The 17,117-nt window shown below is 47.1% G+C and overlaps 1 protein-coding gene and 1 long non-coding RNA gene across 2 annotated transcripts in view; both read left to right on the top strand.

The window, feature by feature from the left end:
• The window catches only part of LOC125553477 (E3 ubiquitin-protein ligase SINA-like 7), a 33,040-nt gene extending 28,973 nt beyond the window's left edge, over window positions 1-4,067 (top strand). Inside the window, exons 2-3 of the mRNA XM_087532391.1 lie at window positions 3,148-3,289; window positions 3,372-4,067. Of these exons, the coding sequence (XP_087388517.1) occupies window positions 3,148-3,289; window positions 3,372-4,067 (838 nt within the window). The remainder of the gene's footprint in view (window positions 1-3,147; window positions 3,290-3,371) is intronic.
• Window positions 4,068-6,671: 2,604 nt separating this feature from the next.
• Window positions 6,672-9,464, top strand: LOC147958965 (uncharacterized). Its single transcript, XR_015612316.1, has 3 exons — window positions 6,672-6,765; window positions 7,819-7,890; window positions 9,189-9,464. It is a non-coding gene; the product is annotated as an uncharacterized LOC147958965 (long non-coding RNA).
• The last annotated feature ends 7,653 nt before the right edge of the window (window positions 9,465-17,117 follow it).

Here is a 17,117-nt window from a genome sequence, read left to right as displayed (position 1 = left end):
CAAGGTGAAATGGATATCCCTATCTGCACAAAAAGATAGAAAGTAAACAGTTGCTGGTCAATAAGAATATACGATACATATACAAAATGAAAAGAAGCATCTTAATTATGTTCATGGCAATCACGCAAGGACGGTAGAAATTTTAAAACGTCAGCAATGCTTCATGTTACCAGGTGCATTACGATCAACAGTGAGATTCCTCAAATATGGATTACTTTAATGGTGGCATTCCTTGCTTACCAGACACAGTAAATCAACAGCAGCTAAAGAGTTGGTTTAAGGGCATGGGACCGTGGGGACACCAGGACACTCAGCAGCGTAAAGGAGCAACTTACTTATCATACTGGGGAAAACAACATGAGTGCCATTTGTAACACAGTTTAATTGCATCTTATCACTGGAGGCATTAGATTAACAATAACACTGGTTAGACATGTCCCTAAGGTAACAGTGTGATCGCTTCATTTTACATGCACCCTTACATTAACAACAGCGAAAGGTTGGTATAAGGACATGCGACAGTGGATGCATCAACACAATGTACCTACAAGGAGGCATAAAGTGGTGATGCCGAGTTTGTTCATGCTATGTGAGGGCAGCAAACCTAATCCTGGAGACCTTGTACTATGTGAGGGCAGGAAATCTAATCCTGGAGACCTTTTACTATGTGAGGGCAGCAAATCTAATCCTAGAGACCTTTTACTATGTGAGGGCAGCAAATCTAATCCTGGAGACCTTTTACAATGTGAGGGCAGGAAATCTAATCCTGAGACCTTTTACTATGTGAGGGCAGCAAATCTAATCCTGGGACCTTTTACTATGTGAGGGCAGCAAATCTAATCCTGGAGACCTTTTACTATGTGATGGCAGCAAATCTAATCCTGGACATACTCTGTTGACTTGTCCACCAGCCGCCACTTTCTATCCTTTTTTCAACCAATAATAGATATGTTCCTTATCCAGTTTGTACTATGTTTTCCCATTATTTCCCTTTTCAACCAAGAGATCGGTTGGGTATCCGGTCTCTACTACTTTCACCATATTATTTCCTCTTTGAATCAAGTCCTAGATTCATGCTACAACTTTCCCCCCTTTCTTCGTTGTTTGAACAAAGCCCTAGATTCGAATGCATGAAGTAGCTTTACCTCTAATAATATAAAAAATTTAGGTGGCTTTGGAAGAGCTGATGGGAGTAGAAAAAGATGCACATGCAGACACGTGGGGAGCTGGGGTAGTAGAGCAAGGCCGCTTTCGAAGAACTTATACCTGAGGGTCGCCGGGATGTCGGCGGCGGCAGGTTGGATCAACGGACAATACGACAGGGAGGAAGAAGGGTGGGAGGACCTCCCGAGCCGGCACTGTGTCGGAGAGAACGGCACGGGCAGAGGATCGGGCCCCTCTGGCAGCTGTGGGTTTCCTCCCTCGGTGGCGATGACCGCGTGAACGATGCCTGCGGTCGACAGCACCGTCTGGAAACGCTGCACGGTGCGGGGCCGCAGGCCGGCGCCTTGGATGATTTGGCACAGCCGACTGTCGCTCGCGTCCATCGCCTCCATAGGTGCTTGTGGCTTCTGGTCACTTGGTCTTGGATTGGAGTGAGCAGTGTTGCGCAGAGACTTGGGAGTAGATGGATTGGAGTGGTGGGGCTATACTAGCAAGTAGTTGTACGTACTAGTACAATACTGGGCTCACATAGCAATTTTGTCTCATGCAAGAGCCTGGCTATATGCGTGCTCCAATGTTCGCAACTGCAACGTTCGGTTTGCACTTGGCTCTTCGCCTATTCGAGAAGACGAACAATGATGTTACTACTACTGCTTCTACAGTGTCGAATCCACTGCTGCATGTCCGTCCACCGCAAGTGGGACAAATAGCTTGTTGTAGAAGTACTACTAAGGAAAAGCCTGTCCTCGTTTGCGAGCAACCGCGCGCATGGGTGAGGGAGAAGGCATGTAGTAAAATCAAGCTTCTCCTCGTTGTACGAGTTGACGCGACACACCATAGCACTGGCCCCACATGCTTGCCTCTAAACTTGGCTGAAAGACCCGGAGTGTACAATATATTTGCTGCAACCTCTAACATTTACCCACCACAAATTAAAATATATGTGGCCGTATGCATCGTTCTGATGCAGAGGCCGGGGAGTCCCCCCTTTTCGAAAAAAAACAAATTAAAATATATATTCCTGTCTTGACCAGATGAGCGTGCAAACTACAATCACCAGGGTGTCAGGTAGGGCCAGAAGACTATTTTAATTATTTTTAAAAAAACTTCGAGACGGCCACATAGCATGGAGCCGACCCCAACGATTTTAAGCTTACAGGCACGGTACAGGCTATCCTAGACTACTCTACACATGAAACTGCCACACGAGCGTCTGGGCTGCGCTTGGCTCTTCGCCTCTTCGGGAAGTCAAACAATGATGGAGTACTACTGCACTGGAGGAGTACTACAGTATGCTTCTGGCCATCTGACACCGATTGAACTGCTGCATGTCCACCGCGTGCGGGAGGGAGAGCGTGTAGTGAAAGCTTCTCCTAGTCTTGCCAGCCACCACGCTCATGGGCGAGGGAGGGACGCTCCTTCCTTTGTGTGTATGACAGGTGGGCCCGACAGGTGTGTGGCCAACCTGTCATATAGCCAAAGGCAGGTGCAGTTAAGTCCGCGAGGGAGAGGATAATCAAACTTCTCATTGATGTACGAGTTGACACGACACATCAAAGCACTGCACTCGATATATTTCAATAATTTGTGTTTACCGATGCATTAATTACAACGCATGCATGCATGCCGTGACTCTCCTTTTGATACTCCCTCCGGTCCTTTTTACTCTGCATATTAGGTTTGTCTAAAGTCAATCTCATCCAACTTTGACCAAATTTATACAAAAAATTATTAACATTCACATAACAACATATTTATTATTAGATCCATCTCGAAATATATTTTCATATTATATTTATTAGATGTTATAGATGTTAATATTTTTTAATATGAATTTGGTCAAACTTAGCAAACTTTGATTTCAGACAAAGCTAATGTGTGGAGTAAATAGGACCGGAGGGAGTACTTGCATGTGTTGATTTAATGCACCTTGAAGTACTATAAAATATGTGACGGTAAAGCTTTGTAATACCCCGGCCCAAGTCGAGAGATGGTTGTGCACGAGGAGGGCGAGATCATGCAGACTGAACAGGACCCGACAATGGAGCTCTCTAAGGTCTCGATGGACCTCACCGTGCTCCACTGCCCCTTGTGCCTCCGCCCCTTGACGCCTCCAGTGTACGTGGTTCGAATACACCTTGTCCATTCGGCTGATTGAGCAAGGTGCAGGTTTCTTGATTGATGTGCTGTTCGATTGATTTCTGCAGTGCAAGGGAGGGCACCTGGCCTACGCAGACTGCCGCGTCGAGCGCCCTAGGAACCAGCGGTTGTGCCAGAAGTGCGAGCGCGGCGGTGGCTTCAACGTGCGGAACACGGCGGTGGACTCCGTCCTTTCGTCGGTGAGGGTGGAGTGCCCGCACGAAGGTTGTGGGCTCTATGTCACTTACCACAAGCTCGCCGATCACCAGAGCGTGTGTCCGCTCGCGCCCTGCAAATGCCCCGTGCCCGTCTGCGGCTATGAAGGTCCGCCGCCGGTGCTCTACCACCACATCAGCACCGCGCATCCCATGCCCGTGCACAGGATCCAGTACGGCAAGGTGCTCCAGCTGCAAGTGCCACTGTCGGAGCCACGGCTCTTGCTGTTCACCGAGGAGGACCGCCGCACGTTTTTCTTGGTCGGCGGCGTGCTCAACATCGGCGCGCCTATCACCGTGTCGGTCGTCTGCATCAGAGCGGGGGCGTCCCCACTGCCCCACTATGTGGCCAAGCTGTGGGTGAACGGCCCGCCGAGGGAACCCAAAGGCACGACCAACGCCGTCAAGGTGGAAATGGAGGTGACAAGCAGCAAGGATCCCGGCGATGTCGACGTGCAGGAGCTGACCTTCTTGACAGTTCCGCCCAAGCTGCTGGCCAGGGCTAAGCTTGTGTCCCTCCACATTCATATTGACAAGCTCACGTCCTAAATGTTTCTACAGTGCCTTCTGTTTATCTTAGTAATATGCTAATATAGGGATTACCTTGGTCTACTTTAGCTTAAGAAATGCTGGGTTTTGGTGGCGATGCAGCAATTACTTCGACATCAGATCAGTAATTTCCAACAATCGAACGGATATTATTGTGTCTGTTGGATATAAAGTTCCTTTGGGTAAGAAGTACTACTTGTCATCAAAATGGATAAAAGGAGATGTATGTAGACATATTTTAGTTCTACATACGTCCCTTTTTATCCATTTTGATGACAAGCACTCCCTCCGTTCCACAATACATGCCTTCCATTTGTCAAAATATAGATGTATCTAGACATGTTTTAGTTTATAGGTACATCCATGATAGAGCCAATCGGATGGTTGAGAACACTACAATTCGTAGCTACAGATGCGTGTGTGACTCCCAGATGCAGAGGCCGGGGGTCATCATCCTCCTTTTCGAGAAAAAAACAGACGCGTGTGTGAGAGGACGAGTGCGTGCGTGCACCTCTTCTCTTCCTGTATAACGTACTACTAAACTCAAAGTACAAGTTTTTGTGGGTGGTACGATGGTGCGTGCGTGAAGTCCCGAGAGATAGGTTTAATGCGTCTGAAAAAAGACTAGCCTAGAGCTCGCCACGCAGCTATTCCTGTCGAACGCCCATTAAGCGTAAGATATGTATATGACGGTGCCAGTTATTGCACGTACACAGCAGTACTCCCTCCATTCCGGTTTATAGGGCTTAATTCAAAAATCTCACCAACAAAGATGGTGAGTGGTGGAATATTTTTTGTAGTTTGCAAAAGCACCTAGTAATGCTCTTGTTTTTCTCAAAAAATTAGGTTTATCAATGCATGCATGCATAAAGTATATGCATTGGTCAATTTTCTCTTAATACTTGCATGCAATGATTTAATGCACCTTGGAATCTGAACATGTGTTGGGGAACAACCAAATTGAGCCTTATAAAATGGAAAAACTAAAATTTGAATTGCAAATTACTCCACGCTATATTGAATTGCAAACCTGTTCACACCGATCACAACCTAAACGGTTTCCCACTTAGGAGCGTATTAGTACCACGCTATATTGAATTGCAAACCTGTTCACACCGATCACAACCTAAACGGTTTCCCACTTAGGAGCGTATTAGTACCACGCTACTCCCTCCGTCCGGGTTTATTAGGCCTAAAGACAATTTCGCTTAGACCAAGACACATAGTAATTTGCTCACATTAATTCTTTCATTTCACTCCTAATGCACTCTCTCACATGCATGCAGCCAATGAAAAAGCACGCATGAAGTATATTAATATTTCAGCCATGGCACCAACAACAATTGCTTTCAATGCAACCAATGAAATGGTTGCATGCATGCACCTTTCCAAAGCGGGGCCTTACAAAAGGGGAGTATATTGCATTGCAAACCTGTTCACACCGATCACAACCTAAACGGTTTCCCACTTAGGAGCGTATTAGTACTCGGTTATAAATACTAGTATGCCAAGATGACTGCACATTCTGTAGCGACCAGACCTCAAACGGTCCAATCCCTGTGCTCAGGTGTCATCCCTGGATCAGTAATGCTGACACCACACAGTACTTGAAGGATTTATAACAGAGTAGCAATCACACACTTATTACATCGAGTGTCTCAACAGAGAACTTATAACATGTGACATCCGGATAATTAGGCTACAGTGAACCTGTGCTAATGATGCCACGTCACTTCGATTACTGTTGCTACTCTCGCGTTAGTTTGAAAACGGTTCGAATTCAAATTCAAAATTAAGCAAACAATAAAAGTTTTCAAATATTAAAACTAAAATGTTCGGATCGTGCCAGATAATACATAGGTGATTATGGTGGTGAAACCAAACTTTTATGAAATGCTTAACTACACTAAAATGATTTAAATAGTAGCAAACCTAATTATTTAAATGCCTTTACTAATTAATAAATTATCAAACTAAATTATCTGGGGACTAGACTTTTTGTGACAGTGGACTAAACTGAAATACTAAATTAGATGCTAAGTATGTATTTTACAGAAACTAAAATAATAGGAAACAAATATAAAACAGTAAAGCAAAATTACAAAAATAAAATAAAAGGAAAACAACTTTACGCCCCCCTCCCCAGCTGGGCCGTGGCCCAGCGGCCTCTGCCAGCTAGCCGACCCAACTCCCCCTGGCCTATAACCAACCCCGATGAAACCCTAGCCCGATCCCACTCTCCACTCCTCCCCACGATCCCCTTCTCTCACCCGTCTGGATCGGGATCGAGGCAACTTTGCCTCGTCCCCATCGCCCCTGACGCATGCCCCCAACGTCGCCCGATCCCACGACCCTGCTCCTCCCTCTCCCCTGATCTAGATCGGGGGGCAACGACGCCCCTTGCTGCTCGCCCGACGTCGCGCCTCGACGGACCGCCGTCGCCAGAGCCACCCACCGGACCGCACCCGCTCGTCATCGCCGTGCGCCACCACCGCCGCCGAAGGCCCCGCCGTTGCCGCTCGGATCGACCGCCTCCTTGCCAGACCTCACGTCCTCGTCCTCCTCCCCGAGCTCCCCAGGACGTCATGCTCATCGCACCGCCGCCAACTGCCGCCGCCTGGAACTGTCGTCCTCATCCCCACCTCGCCGGACGGCCTCGACCTCCCCCGGCTTCACCGAGCCCTCCACGAGCTCCGCTGTGAGCCTCTCCGACGACCCCCACCTCCTCCCTCAATCTCGTTGTCGTAACCGTCGTCCGTGTCCTCCCGTTGCCGCGCCCGGTGCCCTGCTCCGCGCATGACCTGGCCGTGCCCTCGCGCGCGCACGTCCGCCCGAGGCGTGCCTCTGTCGTTGCCGCACCGTGTCGCTGCTCACCTGCCTACTGCCTTGGCCGCTCCCCTGCGCGCACGTCGCACCACAGCCGACGCTCGCCCCCTGCTGCCCGACGCACCTCGCCGCCGGCTACGAAGGCCCGGCGCCTCCACTAGTCTAGGCGGGCGCCCAAACGGGCAGCCTCGCCCGTGCCCGTTATCCTGCCCCGTTAACCCCGAGGGGCTATGACAAAGGGGCCCCACGCCCCTGAAACATTTATGAAAAAAAAGATTAATTATTATTAATTAATTAATTAATTAATTAAAGAGTTAGTTAACTTAATTAATATGTGTTATTTAAACTGATAACCTAATTAGTGTATTTACTCTGTTAGGTTAGTAAGATAGTATATGACAAGGGGGACCCACCCCCTGTTGACCAGCCAAAGTTTGACTGGTCAAAGTTTGACTGGTCAAAGTTTGACTGGTCAACTGGGACCCCTTGGACCCACATGTCAGCCCCTCTGGTACACTTATGTGTACCCAGAGCTTGGTGCACCTAGCAATTCACATTTATTTTGAATTAAATTAAATTCAGAAAATGAATTAAATCTTTAAAAATTAATATTAAATAATCCGTATCTCGGATGAAAATACTTTATACATGAAAGTTGCTCAGAACGACGAGACGAATCCGGATACGCAGCCCGTTCGTCCGCCACACATCCCTAGCATAGCAAACACGCAACTTTTCCCCCTCTGGTTCATTTGCCCGAAAACGTGAAACACCGGGGATACTTTCCCGGATGTTTCCCCCTTTCGTCTGTATCACCTCCTACCGCGTTAGGGCATACCTACACCGCGTATTGCCTCGTTAGGTTTTGTTATGCTTTGTTTTCTCCGTATTTACTGTTTCTTCCCCCCCTCTTCTTCTTCGGTAGACCCCGAGACCGACGCTGATGCCACTGAGTACGACTACGGTGTTGACGACCCCTTCTTGCCAGAGCAACCAGGCAAGCCCCCCCTTTGATCACCAGATATTGCCTATTCTTCTCCCTACTACTTGCTTTAGAGTAGTGTAGCATGTTACTGCTTTTTCTTATCCTATCCTGATGCATAGCCTGTCCTTGCTACTACTGTTGTTACCTTTACCTGCAATCCTAAATGCTTATTAGTATAGGATGCTAGTGTTCCATCAGTGGCCCTACACTCTTGTCCGTTTGCCATGCTATACTACTGGGCCGTGATCACTTCGGGAGGTGACCATGGGCATATGATATATACTTACACTATTACATTACTTATGATACTGTTTGGAGATGGGGGCTGAAGGGGCAGGTGGCTCCATCCAGGTAGTGATGGGCCTGAGTTCCCAACGGCCCCCGACTGTTACTTTGAGGCGGAGCGACAGGGCAGGTTGAGACCACCTAGGAGAGAGGTGGGCCTGGCCCTGGTCGGCGTTCGCAGATACTTAACACGCTTAACGAGATTTTGCTACTTGATCCGAGTCTAGCTACTGGCCTATACGCACTAACCATCTACGCGGGGACAGTTATGGGCACTCGACGTCGTGGTATCAGCCGAAGCCTTCGTGACGTCAGCGACTGAGTGGCGCGCGCCGGATTGGACCGGAAGCCTGCTCTTGTATTAAGGGGGCTAGTTCTGCTTCCGGCCGCGTACGCAACGTGCAGGTGTGCAATGGGCGATGGGCCCAGACCCCTGCGCCATAGGATTTAGACCGGCGTGCTGACCTCTCTGTTGTGCCTAGGTAGGGCTGCGACGTGTTGATCTTCCGAGGCCGGGCATGACCCAGAAAAGTGTGTCCGGCCAAATGGGATCGAGCGTGTTGGGTTATGTGGTGCACCCTTGCAGGGAAGTTAATCTATTCGAATAGCCGTGATCTTCAGTAACAGGACGACTTGGAGTTGTACCTTGACCTTATGACAACTAGAACCGGATACTTAATAAAACACACCCTTCCAAGTGCCAAATACAACCGGTGGTCGCTCTCTCACAGGGCGACGAGGGGAGGATCATCGGTTAGGGTTATGCTATGCGATGCTACTTGGAGGACTTCAGTCTACTCTTTTCTACATGCTGCAAGACGGAGGCTGCCAGAAGCATAGTCGTCGACAGGATTAGCTATCCCCTCTTATTCTGGCATTCTGCAGTTCAGTCCACCGATATGGCCTTTACACATATACCCATGCATATGTAGTGTAGCTCCTTGCTTGCGAGTACTTTGGATGAGTACTCATGGTTGCTTCTCCTTCTTTTCCCTCTATCCCTTCTACCTGGTTGTCGCAACCAGATGTTGGAGCCCAGGATCCAGACGCCACCGTCGACGACGACTCCTACTTCACCGGAGTTGCCTACTACTACGTGCTGCCCGCTGACGACGACCAGGAGTAGTTAGGAGGATCCCAGGCAGGAGGCCTGCGCCTCTTTCGATCTGTATCCCAGTTTGTGCTAACCTTCTTAAGGCAAACTTGTTTAACTTATGTCTGTACTCAGATATTGTTGCTTCTGCTGACTCGTCTATGATCGAGCTCTTGTATTCGAGCCTTCGAGGCCCCTGGCTTGTAATATGATGCTTGTATGACTTATTTTTATTTGTAGAGTTGTGTTGTGATATCTTCCCGTGAGTCCCTGATCTTGATCGTACACGTTTGCGTGTATGATTAGTGTACGGTCGAATCGGGGGCGTCACAAGTTGGTATCAGAGCCGACTGCCTGTAGGAATCCCTCTTTCCAACTCCTTGGCCAAAGTCGAGTCTAGACATTGCAAAACTTATACTAACATGGCTGTGTGTCTTACGGGCACACATCGCCATTGGGTGGTAGTAGGATCTTTTATTCCTCGTCTATACTCTGGGACTCTGATCTCTCTTCTATTCGGGTTAAATGATTTTACTAAATCTAACATTAGGATCTCGTTATCATTTTCACCCGGAGAGCCCCTTATTTCTGATGATCGTCTGCTGCACGTGAAGATCCTGAAGATACTCTCCGCCGTTAACCCGAGAACTTGTGTCATCACGTTTGCAATTCCCCTTCCACTATCAACCCTGATGGATAACTACTTGCAGTTGTCATTTTTTTTCATTCATCCCCAGCTGGTCTTGTTATTACAAGATACCCTGAAATCCTATCTATTGTCCCGATAATATTTTGTGCCTACTGCCTTACAGATCTTGCCGCATGAATACCCGTATGGATAATTCCTCGCACTTATCGAGTATCCGTCCATTCCTAGTTGATTCATGCATTTCACAACAGTCTTCGAAATACCATTTGATCTTCCGAAAATCCTGAGCAACCTACTGCTCTTGAAATTCTTGCTATCTTGCATTATGGTTAATCCCATAAGTCTCATAATCTTATTTGCATCCCTTGTCATTATCCTTTCGAGTCGGTTGATTCAATATGTTGCGAATGCTTGCAATCCTCAGCCAGATCCTAGAATTCATCCTTTTGGCTCAGACGTCATTTAAAGGTGAGCTGGTTCTCGCTAATCAAATTGTCGTCGATTGTGCCCCTAAGTATATGGAACTTATCCATCCTTGATCAGAGCGTCTGCTTCTGATCCTTCACTTTGTAAATCTTAATACCTTTGCAATTGAGCTCTAAGTTACTCAGTTGTTTCTATAATCTGATGCATTCGCATTCCTTCTTCCTTTGATTGAGTTCCGATACTCACATCAGCCCCGTTGTGGACCGCCATAACCATTGCCGGGTTATTATCCGACAATGTCCTTCACAACCAAAATTCTTGTGAGTTCTTTACCAGATACATAATGCCCTTGATAAATTGTATCATCTGCTTGGCCAACCATGCTCTGCTTTCGAGCTGGTCGTATTTACTATTGAAGCTTGTGGTATATGTTTCCATGATACCCTGACGGGTTGAACCTATGCCTTCCTTTATATGTGTGAACTCGGAAGTTTTCATGAGTCATACTCATCCGGTATTTCACCAGATAAAACTTTCAACACTAATGCCTTTATCAAAGCGAAAAGTGAATGCAAGGTTATACATTGAAGAAGTGGGAGTCGACCTTGAACCTTGCGTTCATGCCCAGGGACACAATGTATACCTTATCATGGAAGCTGCTCGTAAAAATAATTACCCCTTTCTAATAAGTTCATCTTGTATCCGTGGTTCGATCCTTTATGATCGTGGATTCCGACCATGTTCTCCTTTAAATACCATTTCTCGTGCAAGTTTAAGTACTTGTCTTCTACAGAGCATTACCCTAGTCCAACCTCTACTTTGATCTGTCGTCGAGTATTACCCCCTGGTATCTCGAGATTATCATGGAACTGCATAACTTCTTATGAGTTCTCCATCAAGTGCTACATTCTCACTGGTTCCAATTTTTCACGGGCCCTGAGTTATTAAACACTCGAGAACACCGTTAAGTGAATCGATTCCGCACTATGATTCAATAACTCTAAGTAATTTTCGTTGCTTATGATTTAATAACTCTTCAAGTTATTCCTAGCCTGATCGGCTACATCATTATCGTGCAACTTTTTAATTGTGCTATCTGGTCCTTCTTTCCGAAGCACAATTTTCGATGATGAGCTAAGCTTACGTCGACTTTCCTCGTCATATCATTTCGCCTTGAACCACAAACTTGATTTCGAGTTTGTGGCGTACCCTTGGTTCCCATAACCTTTCGCTGCATCATCATTTGACTTGATGTCATCGCCGACCGATTACATCTTCAAATGTGTCGTGCTCATCATCAACATCCTGAGCTCTTCCAAGATATATATCGAATTCTTGATGAGAAATACCATCCTTGCCCCCGATGATTTGTGTTATCATCGGCCACTTTATTGCCTTCCCTCCAACACAAACTTGTTCGTGTTTTGTGTTATACATTGAGTTCCTTGCTATCCAGCATTTGTTCTTCTTTACCTTGGAATATAACCACCTTTTATGTCAAGAATGTCGTGGTAATTTCACCACCTCTTAATAATTCTTGATGCAGGTGATACCTTTTGTCATATCCGTTCATTCTTTGGTCCTCGTGTTGTTTCTAACCGGATTGTCGACAAATGGTCTGTGATGTGTAAATTCTAAACTTCTAGCAACCCTATTGCTTTGAAGTTATTGGTCTACAGTTTCATTCTAAGTCTATTGCTTATTGAATCATCATTCGAACATTGATCGTGCTACCTAGTCCGGGTTCCTGGGTGCACCCTTCTATCATTGTTTAGTTGTGTATGTTTCCCTCGAGCATACATCATTATAACATTTGATCCGACAAATGATATTTCCTTGTTCACATGATTGTGGAAATCCAACTTTGGAAATCTCGATGCTTTGTTGCTGAGCCTATCAGCCACCTCCTCATCCTCTCCTCGGTTTAGTGATGAACTCTTGTTTCAGAACTTGCTTCCATAGTTCATTTCCCGAGAATCTTACTATGTCTTCTCGACAATTTGTGTTGCACCTTTCTTCTCAAGCATTCTGAGTCTGGGTTTTCCTGATACCAATCAGATCTAAATCTCGGTCAGATATGATGATGGGAACATATTCCCAAGAGTTATAACAATGGTCTTTATGTGACCCAGTAAGGTGATGTCGTGCCTAGCACACCTGGCCGGAGGCCCTATTGTTATAGATTCCTTTTTCAGCAAGGTTATCCATTCTTCCGTGAGGAAATTGTAAGACTTAATCCACAAGTTATTCCTGATGGATCCTTTGTGTTTCCAAAGTCTGACCTTTACTCGAAGTCCATGTCGATGCTATCTGAAGCATGTTTGTGGTACTCCGATTTTCAACAAGAACATTTGAAGCCCAATGCTAAATGTTTCCTGCTCAATTATCCAAACACCGTTGTATGGGTATTGTCATCAAATTCCTCTCCCCTTACCTAAACGGTTTCTACTTTCTATCCTGTCATGGATATCATGCTCCGCTTGTCCTTGGGAAGGATATACCCCCGAAATATGTGTGTATACACATTTTCCTTTCCACTGTTCTGTTTAAGCCCGTTAATCACTTTTCCTTTTCCATTGGTTTGTTTAAACCTTCTTGTGATCTATATGATCTAAAAAGTAATATTCTCCTGCTTATGTAAACACCTCGGTGTACAACTCTATCAGTAAGACCCTGCTACTATTGTTGATGACATTCCAGTAGCCACCGATGGACGAGAACTTTGCCTATTTGTCCGCCTCGTTCAACAAGCAGGAAAATGGTTCTCTTCGTCCCTTGCCATTGGTATCGATGTTGATGCTGACACAACTGACAGGCTACCCTCTGACATGCCTTGCTAACATAATCACACAAGACGTCTCCGCCCTTCCTACTTTTAACCCACATGGTGGGCCCATAACCCACAGTTCCACAGGATCGAAACCTGACTCTCCTGTACACCCCCCTGTTCCCAAGGTTGTTCCTCGCGCGTGGCCTCGTATGTAATTCACGAGCCACCTTCCGAGGGATCATCAATCCTGTTATCAAATACAATACTTATCCCCGTTGCTCTGGACCCCTTTCACATGTTGTTTCAGACATCGAACGATTGCCTATCCGTTTTGAAACTTCTCATGGTACCTTCTTACTTTACTCTCGTTATTTTCTGAAGTATCTATTCGAGAGTTACTTTCTACCACATTCCCTGAGTTATCTGCTAGATAGCCAACCTTGCCGAGGTCCGTTCTTCCAAAGTTACCCCTTATCATTTTCGTAAGTACGGTGAAAGTTCCTGAAGAAAGGATGCCGACTTCATCATGATGACTGGAGCAGAGAAATAAAGACATCAACGAAAGGGATCAACTTCTTCGAGAAGAGCAATCAAAACTGAGGAGATCCGTTAGATTTTTCGTAACCCAATCCCTTTCCCCTTACTCCCCTCCTAAATCTCGGGACGAGATTTCTTATAGTGGAGGAGAATTGTGACGTCCGGATAATTAGGCTAAAGTGAACCTGTGCTAATGATGCAACGTCACTTTGATTACTGTTGCTACTCTCGCGTTAGTTCGAAAACGGTTCGAATTCAAATTCAAAATTAAGCAAACAATAAAAGTTTTCAAATATTAAAACTAAAATGTTCGGATCATGCCAGATAATACATAGGTGATTATGGTGAAACCAAACTTTTATGAAATGCTTAACTACACTAAAATGATTTAAATAGTAGCAAACGTAATTATTTAAATGCCTTTACTAATTAATAAATTATCAAACTAAATTATCTGGGGACTAGACTTTTTGTGACAGTGGACTAAACTGAAATACTAAATTAGATGCTAAGTATGTATTTTACAGAAACTAAAATAATAGGAAACAAATATAAAACAGTAAAGCAAAATTACAAAAATAAAATAAAAGGAAAACAACTTTACGCCCCCCTCCCCAGCTGGGCCGTGGCCCAGCGGCCTCTGCCAGCTAGCCGGCCCAACTCCCCCTGGCCTATAACCAACCCCGATGAAACCCTAGCCCGATCCCACTCTCCACTCCTCCCCACGATCCCCTTCTCTCACTCGTCTAGATCGGGATCGAGGCAACTTTGCCTCGTCCCCATCGCCCCTGACGCACGCCCCCAACGTCGCCCGATCCAACGACCCCGCTCCTCCCTCTTCCCCGATCTAGATCGGGGGGCAACGACGCCCCTGCTGCTCGCCCGACACCGTGCCTCGACGGACCGCCGTCGCCGGAGCCACCCACCGGACCGCACCCGCTCGTCATCGCCGTGCGCCACCACCACCGCCGAAGGCCCCGCCGTTGCCGCTCGGATCGACCACCTCCTTGCCAGACCTCGCGTCCTCGTCCTCCTCCCCGAGCTCCGCAGGACGTCGTGCTCGTCGCACCGACGCCAACCGCCGCCGCCTGGAACCGTCGTCCTCATCCCCACCTCGCCGGACGGCCTCGACCTCCCCCGGCTTCACCGAGCCCTCCACGAGCTCCGCTGTGAGCCCCTCCGATGACCCCCACCTCCTCCCTCAATCTCGTTGTCGTAACCGCCGTTCGCGTCCTCCCGTTGCCGCGTCCGGTGCCCCGCTCCGCGCATGACCTGGCCGTGCCCTCACGCGCGCACGTCCGCCCGAGGCGCGCCTCTGTCGTTGTCGCACAGTGTCGCTGCTCACCTGCCTACTGCCTTGGCCGCTCCCCTGCGCGCGCGTCGCACCACAGCCGACGCTCGCCCCCTGCTGCCCGACGCACCTCGCCGCCGGCTACGAATCCCCGGCGCTTCCACTAGTTTGGGCGGGCGCCCAAACGGGCAGCCTCGCCCGCGCCCGTTAACCTGCCCCGTTAAGCCCCGAGGGGCCTATGACAAAGGGGCTCCACGCCCATGAAACATTTATGAAAAAAAAGATTAAATATTATTATTATTATTAATTAATTAATTAATTAATTAATTAAAGAGTTAGTTAACTTAATTAACCTGTGTTATTTAAACTGATAACCTGATTAGTGTATTTACTCTGTTAGGTTAGTAAGATAGTATATGACAAGGGGGACCCACCCCTGTTGACCAGTCAAAGTTTGACTGGTCAAAGTTTGACTGGTCAACTGGGACCCCTTGGACCCACATGTCAGCCCCTCTGGTACACTTATGTGTACCCAGAGCTGGGTGCACCTAGCAATTCACATTTATTTCGAATTAAATTAAATTCAGAAAATGAATTAAATCTTTAAAAATTAATATTAAATAATCCGTATCTCAGATGAAAATACTTTATACATGAAAGTTCCTCAGAACAACGAGACGAATCCGGATACGCAGCCCATTCGTCCGCCACACATCCCTAGCATAGCAAACACACAGCTTTTCACCCTCCGGTTCATTTGCCCGAAAACGCGAAACACCGGGGATACTTTCCCGGATGTTTCCCCCTTTCGTCTGTATCACCTCCTACCGCGTTAGGGCATACCTACACCGCGTATTGCCTCGTTAGGTTTTGTTATGCTTTGTTTGCTCCATATTTACTGTTTCTTCCCCCCCTCTTCTTCTTCGGTAGACCCCGAGACCGACGCTGATGCCACTGAGTACCACTACGGTGTTGACGACCCCTTCTTGCCAGAGCAACTAGGCAAGCCCCCCCCTTTGATCACCAGATATCGCTTATTCTTCTCTCTACTGCTTGCATTAGAGTAGTGTAGCATGTTACTGCTTTTCGTTATCCTATCCTGATGCATAGCCTGTCCTTGCTACTACTGTTGTTACCTTTACCTGCAATCCTAAATGCTTATTAGTATAGGATGCTAGTGTTCCATCAGTGGCCCTACACTCTTGTCCGTCTGCCATGCTATACTACTGGGCCGTGATCACTTCGGGAGGTGATCACGGGCATATGATATATACTTACACTGTTACATTACTTATGATACTGTTTGGAGATGGGGGCTGAAGGGGCAGGTGGCTCCATCCAGGTAGTGATGGGCCTGAGTTCCTGACGGCCCCCGACTGTTACTTTGAGGCGGAGCGACAGGGCAGGTTGAGACCACCTAGGAGAGAGGTGGGCCTGGCCCTGGTCGGTGTTCGCGGATACTTAACACGCTTAACGAGATCTTGGTATTTGATCTGAGTCTGGCTATTGGCCTATACGCACTAACCATCTACGCGGGGACAGTTATGGGCACTCGACGTCGTGGTATCAGCCGAAGCCTTCGTGACGTCAGCGACTGAGTGGCGCGCGCCGGATTGGACCGTAAGCCTGCTCTTGTCAGCGACGGAAGTTTCTAGCATGAATAATCTCATGATCCCTTTGAGCCTGGGTGGCGGTCCAAAAGAAAACAGGCAATCGCTGGAATACCCAGGTGCCTCAATCCACCCACATGTGTATTTAAGTTGCCACCTTAAATAAACCATTAAATTAACAATCTCACATCTGTCATGGATACACTCACCCAATCCATGTCTACTAGCATAGCATGGCATAATAAGCAAATGTAAAAGTAACTCCCACAGGTTTGATAATAAAACAGGTTATAGGTTCTACATCATCTACTACTTCCCAGTACCCACAATTTAATTAGATCCTAATCATGCAATGTGTGAGGGTTGATCTAATGCAATAAAAACTGGGTAGTTGGAAGTATGATCAAAGTGTTACTTGCCCTAATGATGATCCGCAATACCTAGTGATTCGAAGTAGCAAGCGGTGCACTCCGGGTACTCTATCGCAAACAAACCAGCATATAGTAAGTACTCAACTAATGCATAGGTAAAACTCGAATAAGAGATCTAACCAGAAAGTTCAACTTAAGAACTCCGGT

The sequence above is a fragment of the Triticum urartu genome, chromosome 7A, assembly GCF_056163025.1.
Source record: "Triticum urartu cultivar PI428250 chromosome 7A, HENAU_Tu73, whole genome shotgun sequence".
Lineage (NCBI taxonomy): Eukaryota > Viridiplantae > Streptophyta > Magnoliopsida > Poales > Poaceae > Triticum > Triticum urartu.
This window is presented reverse-complemented; position numbering and strand designations above follow the sequence as displayed.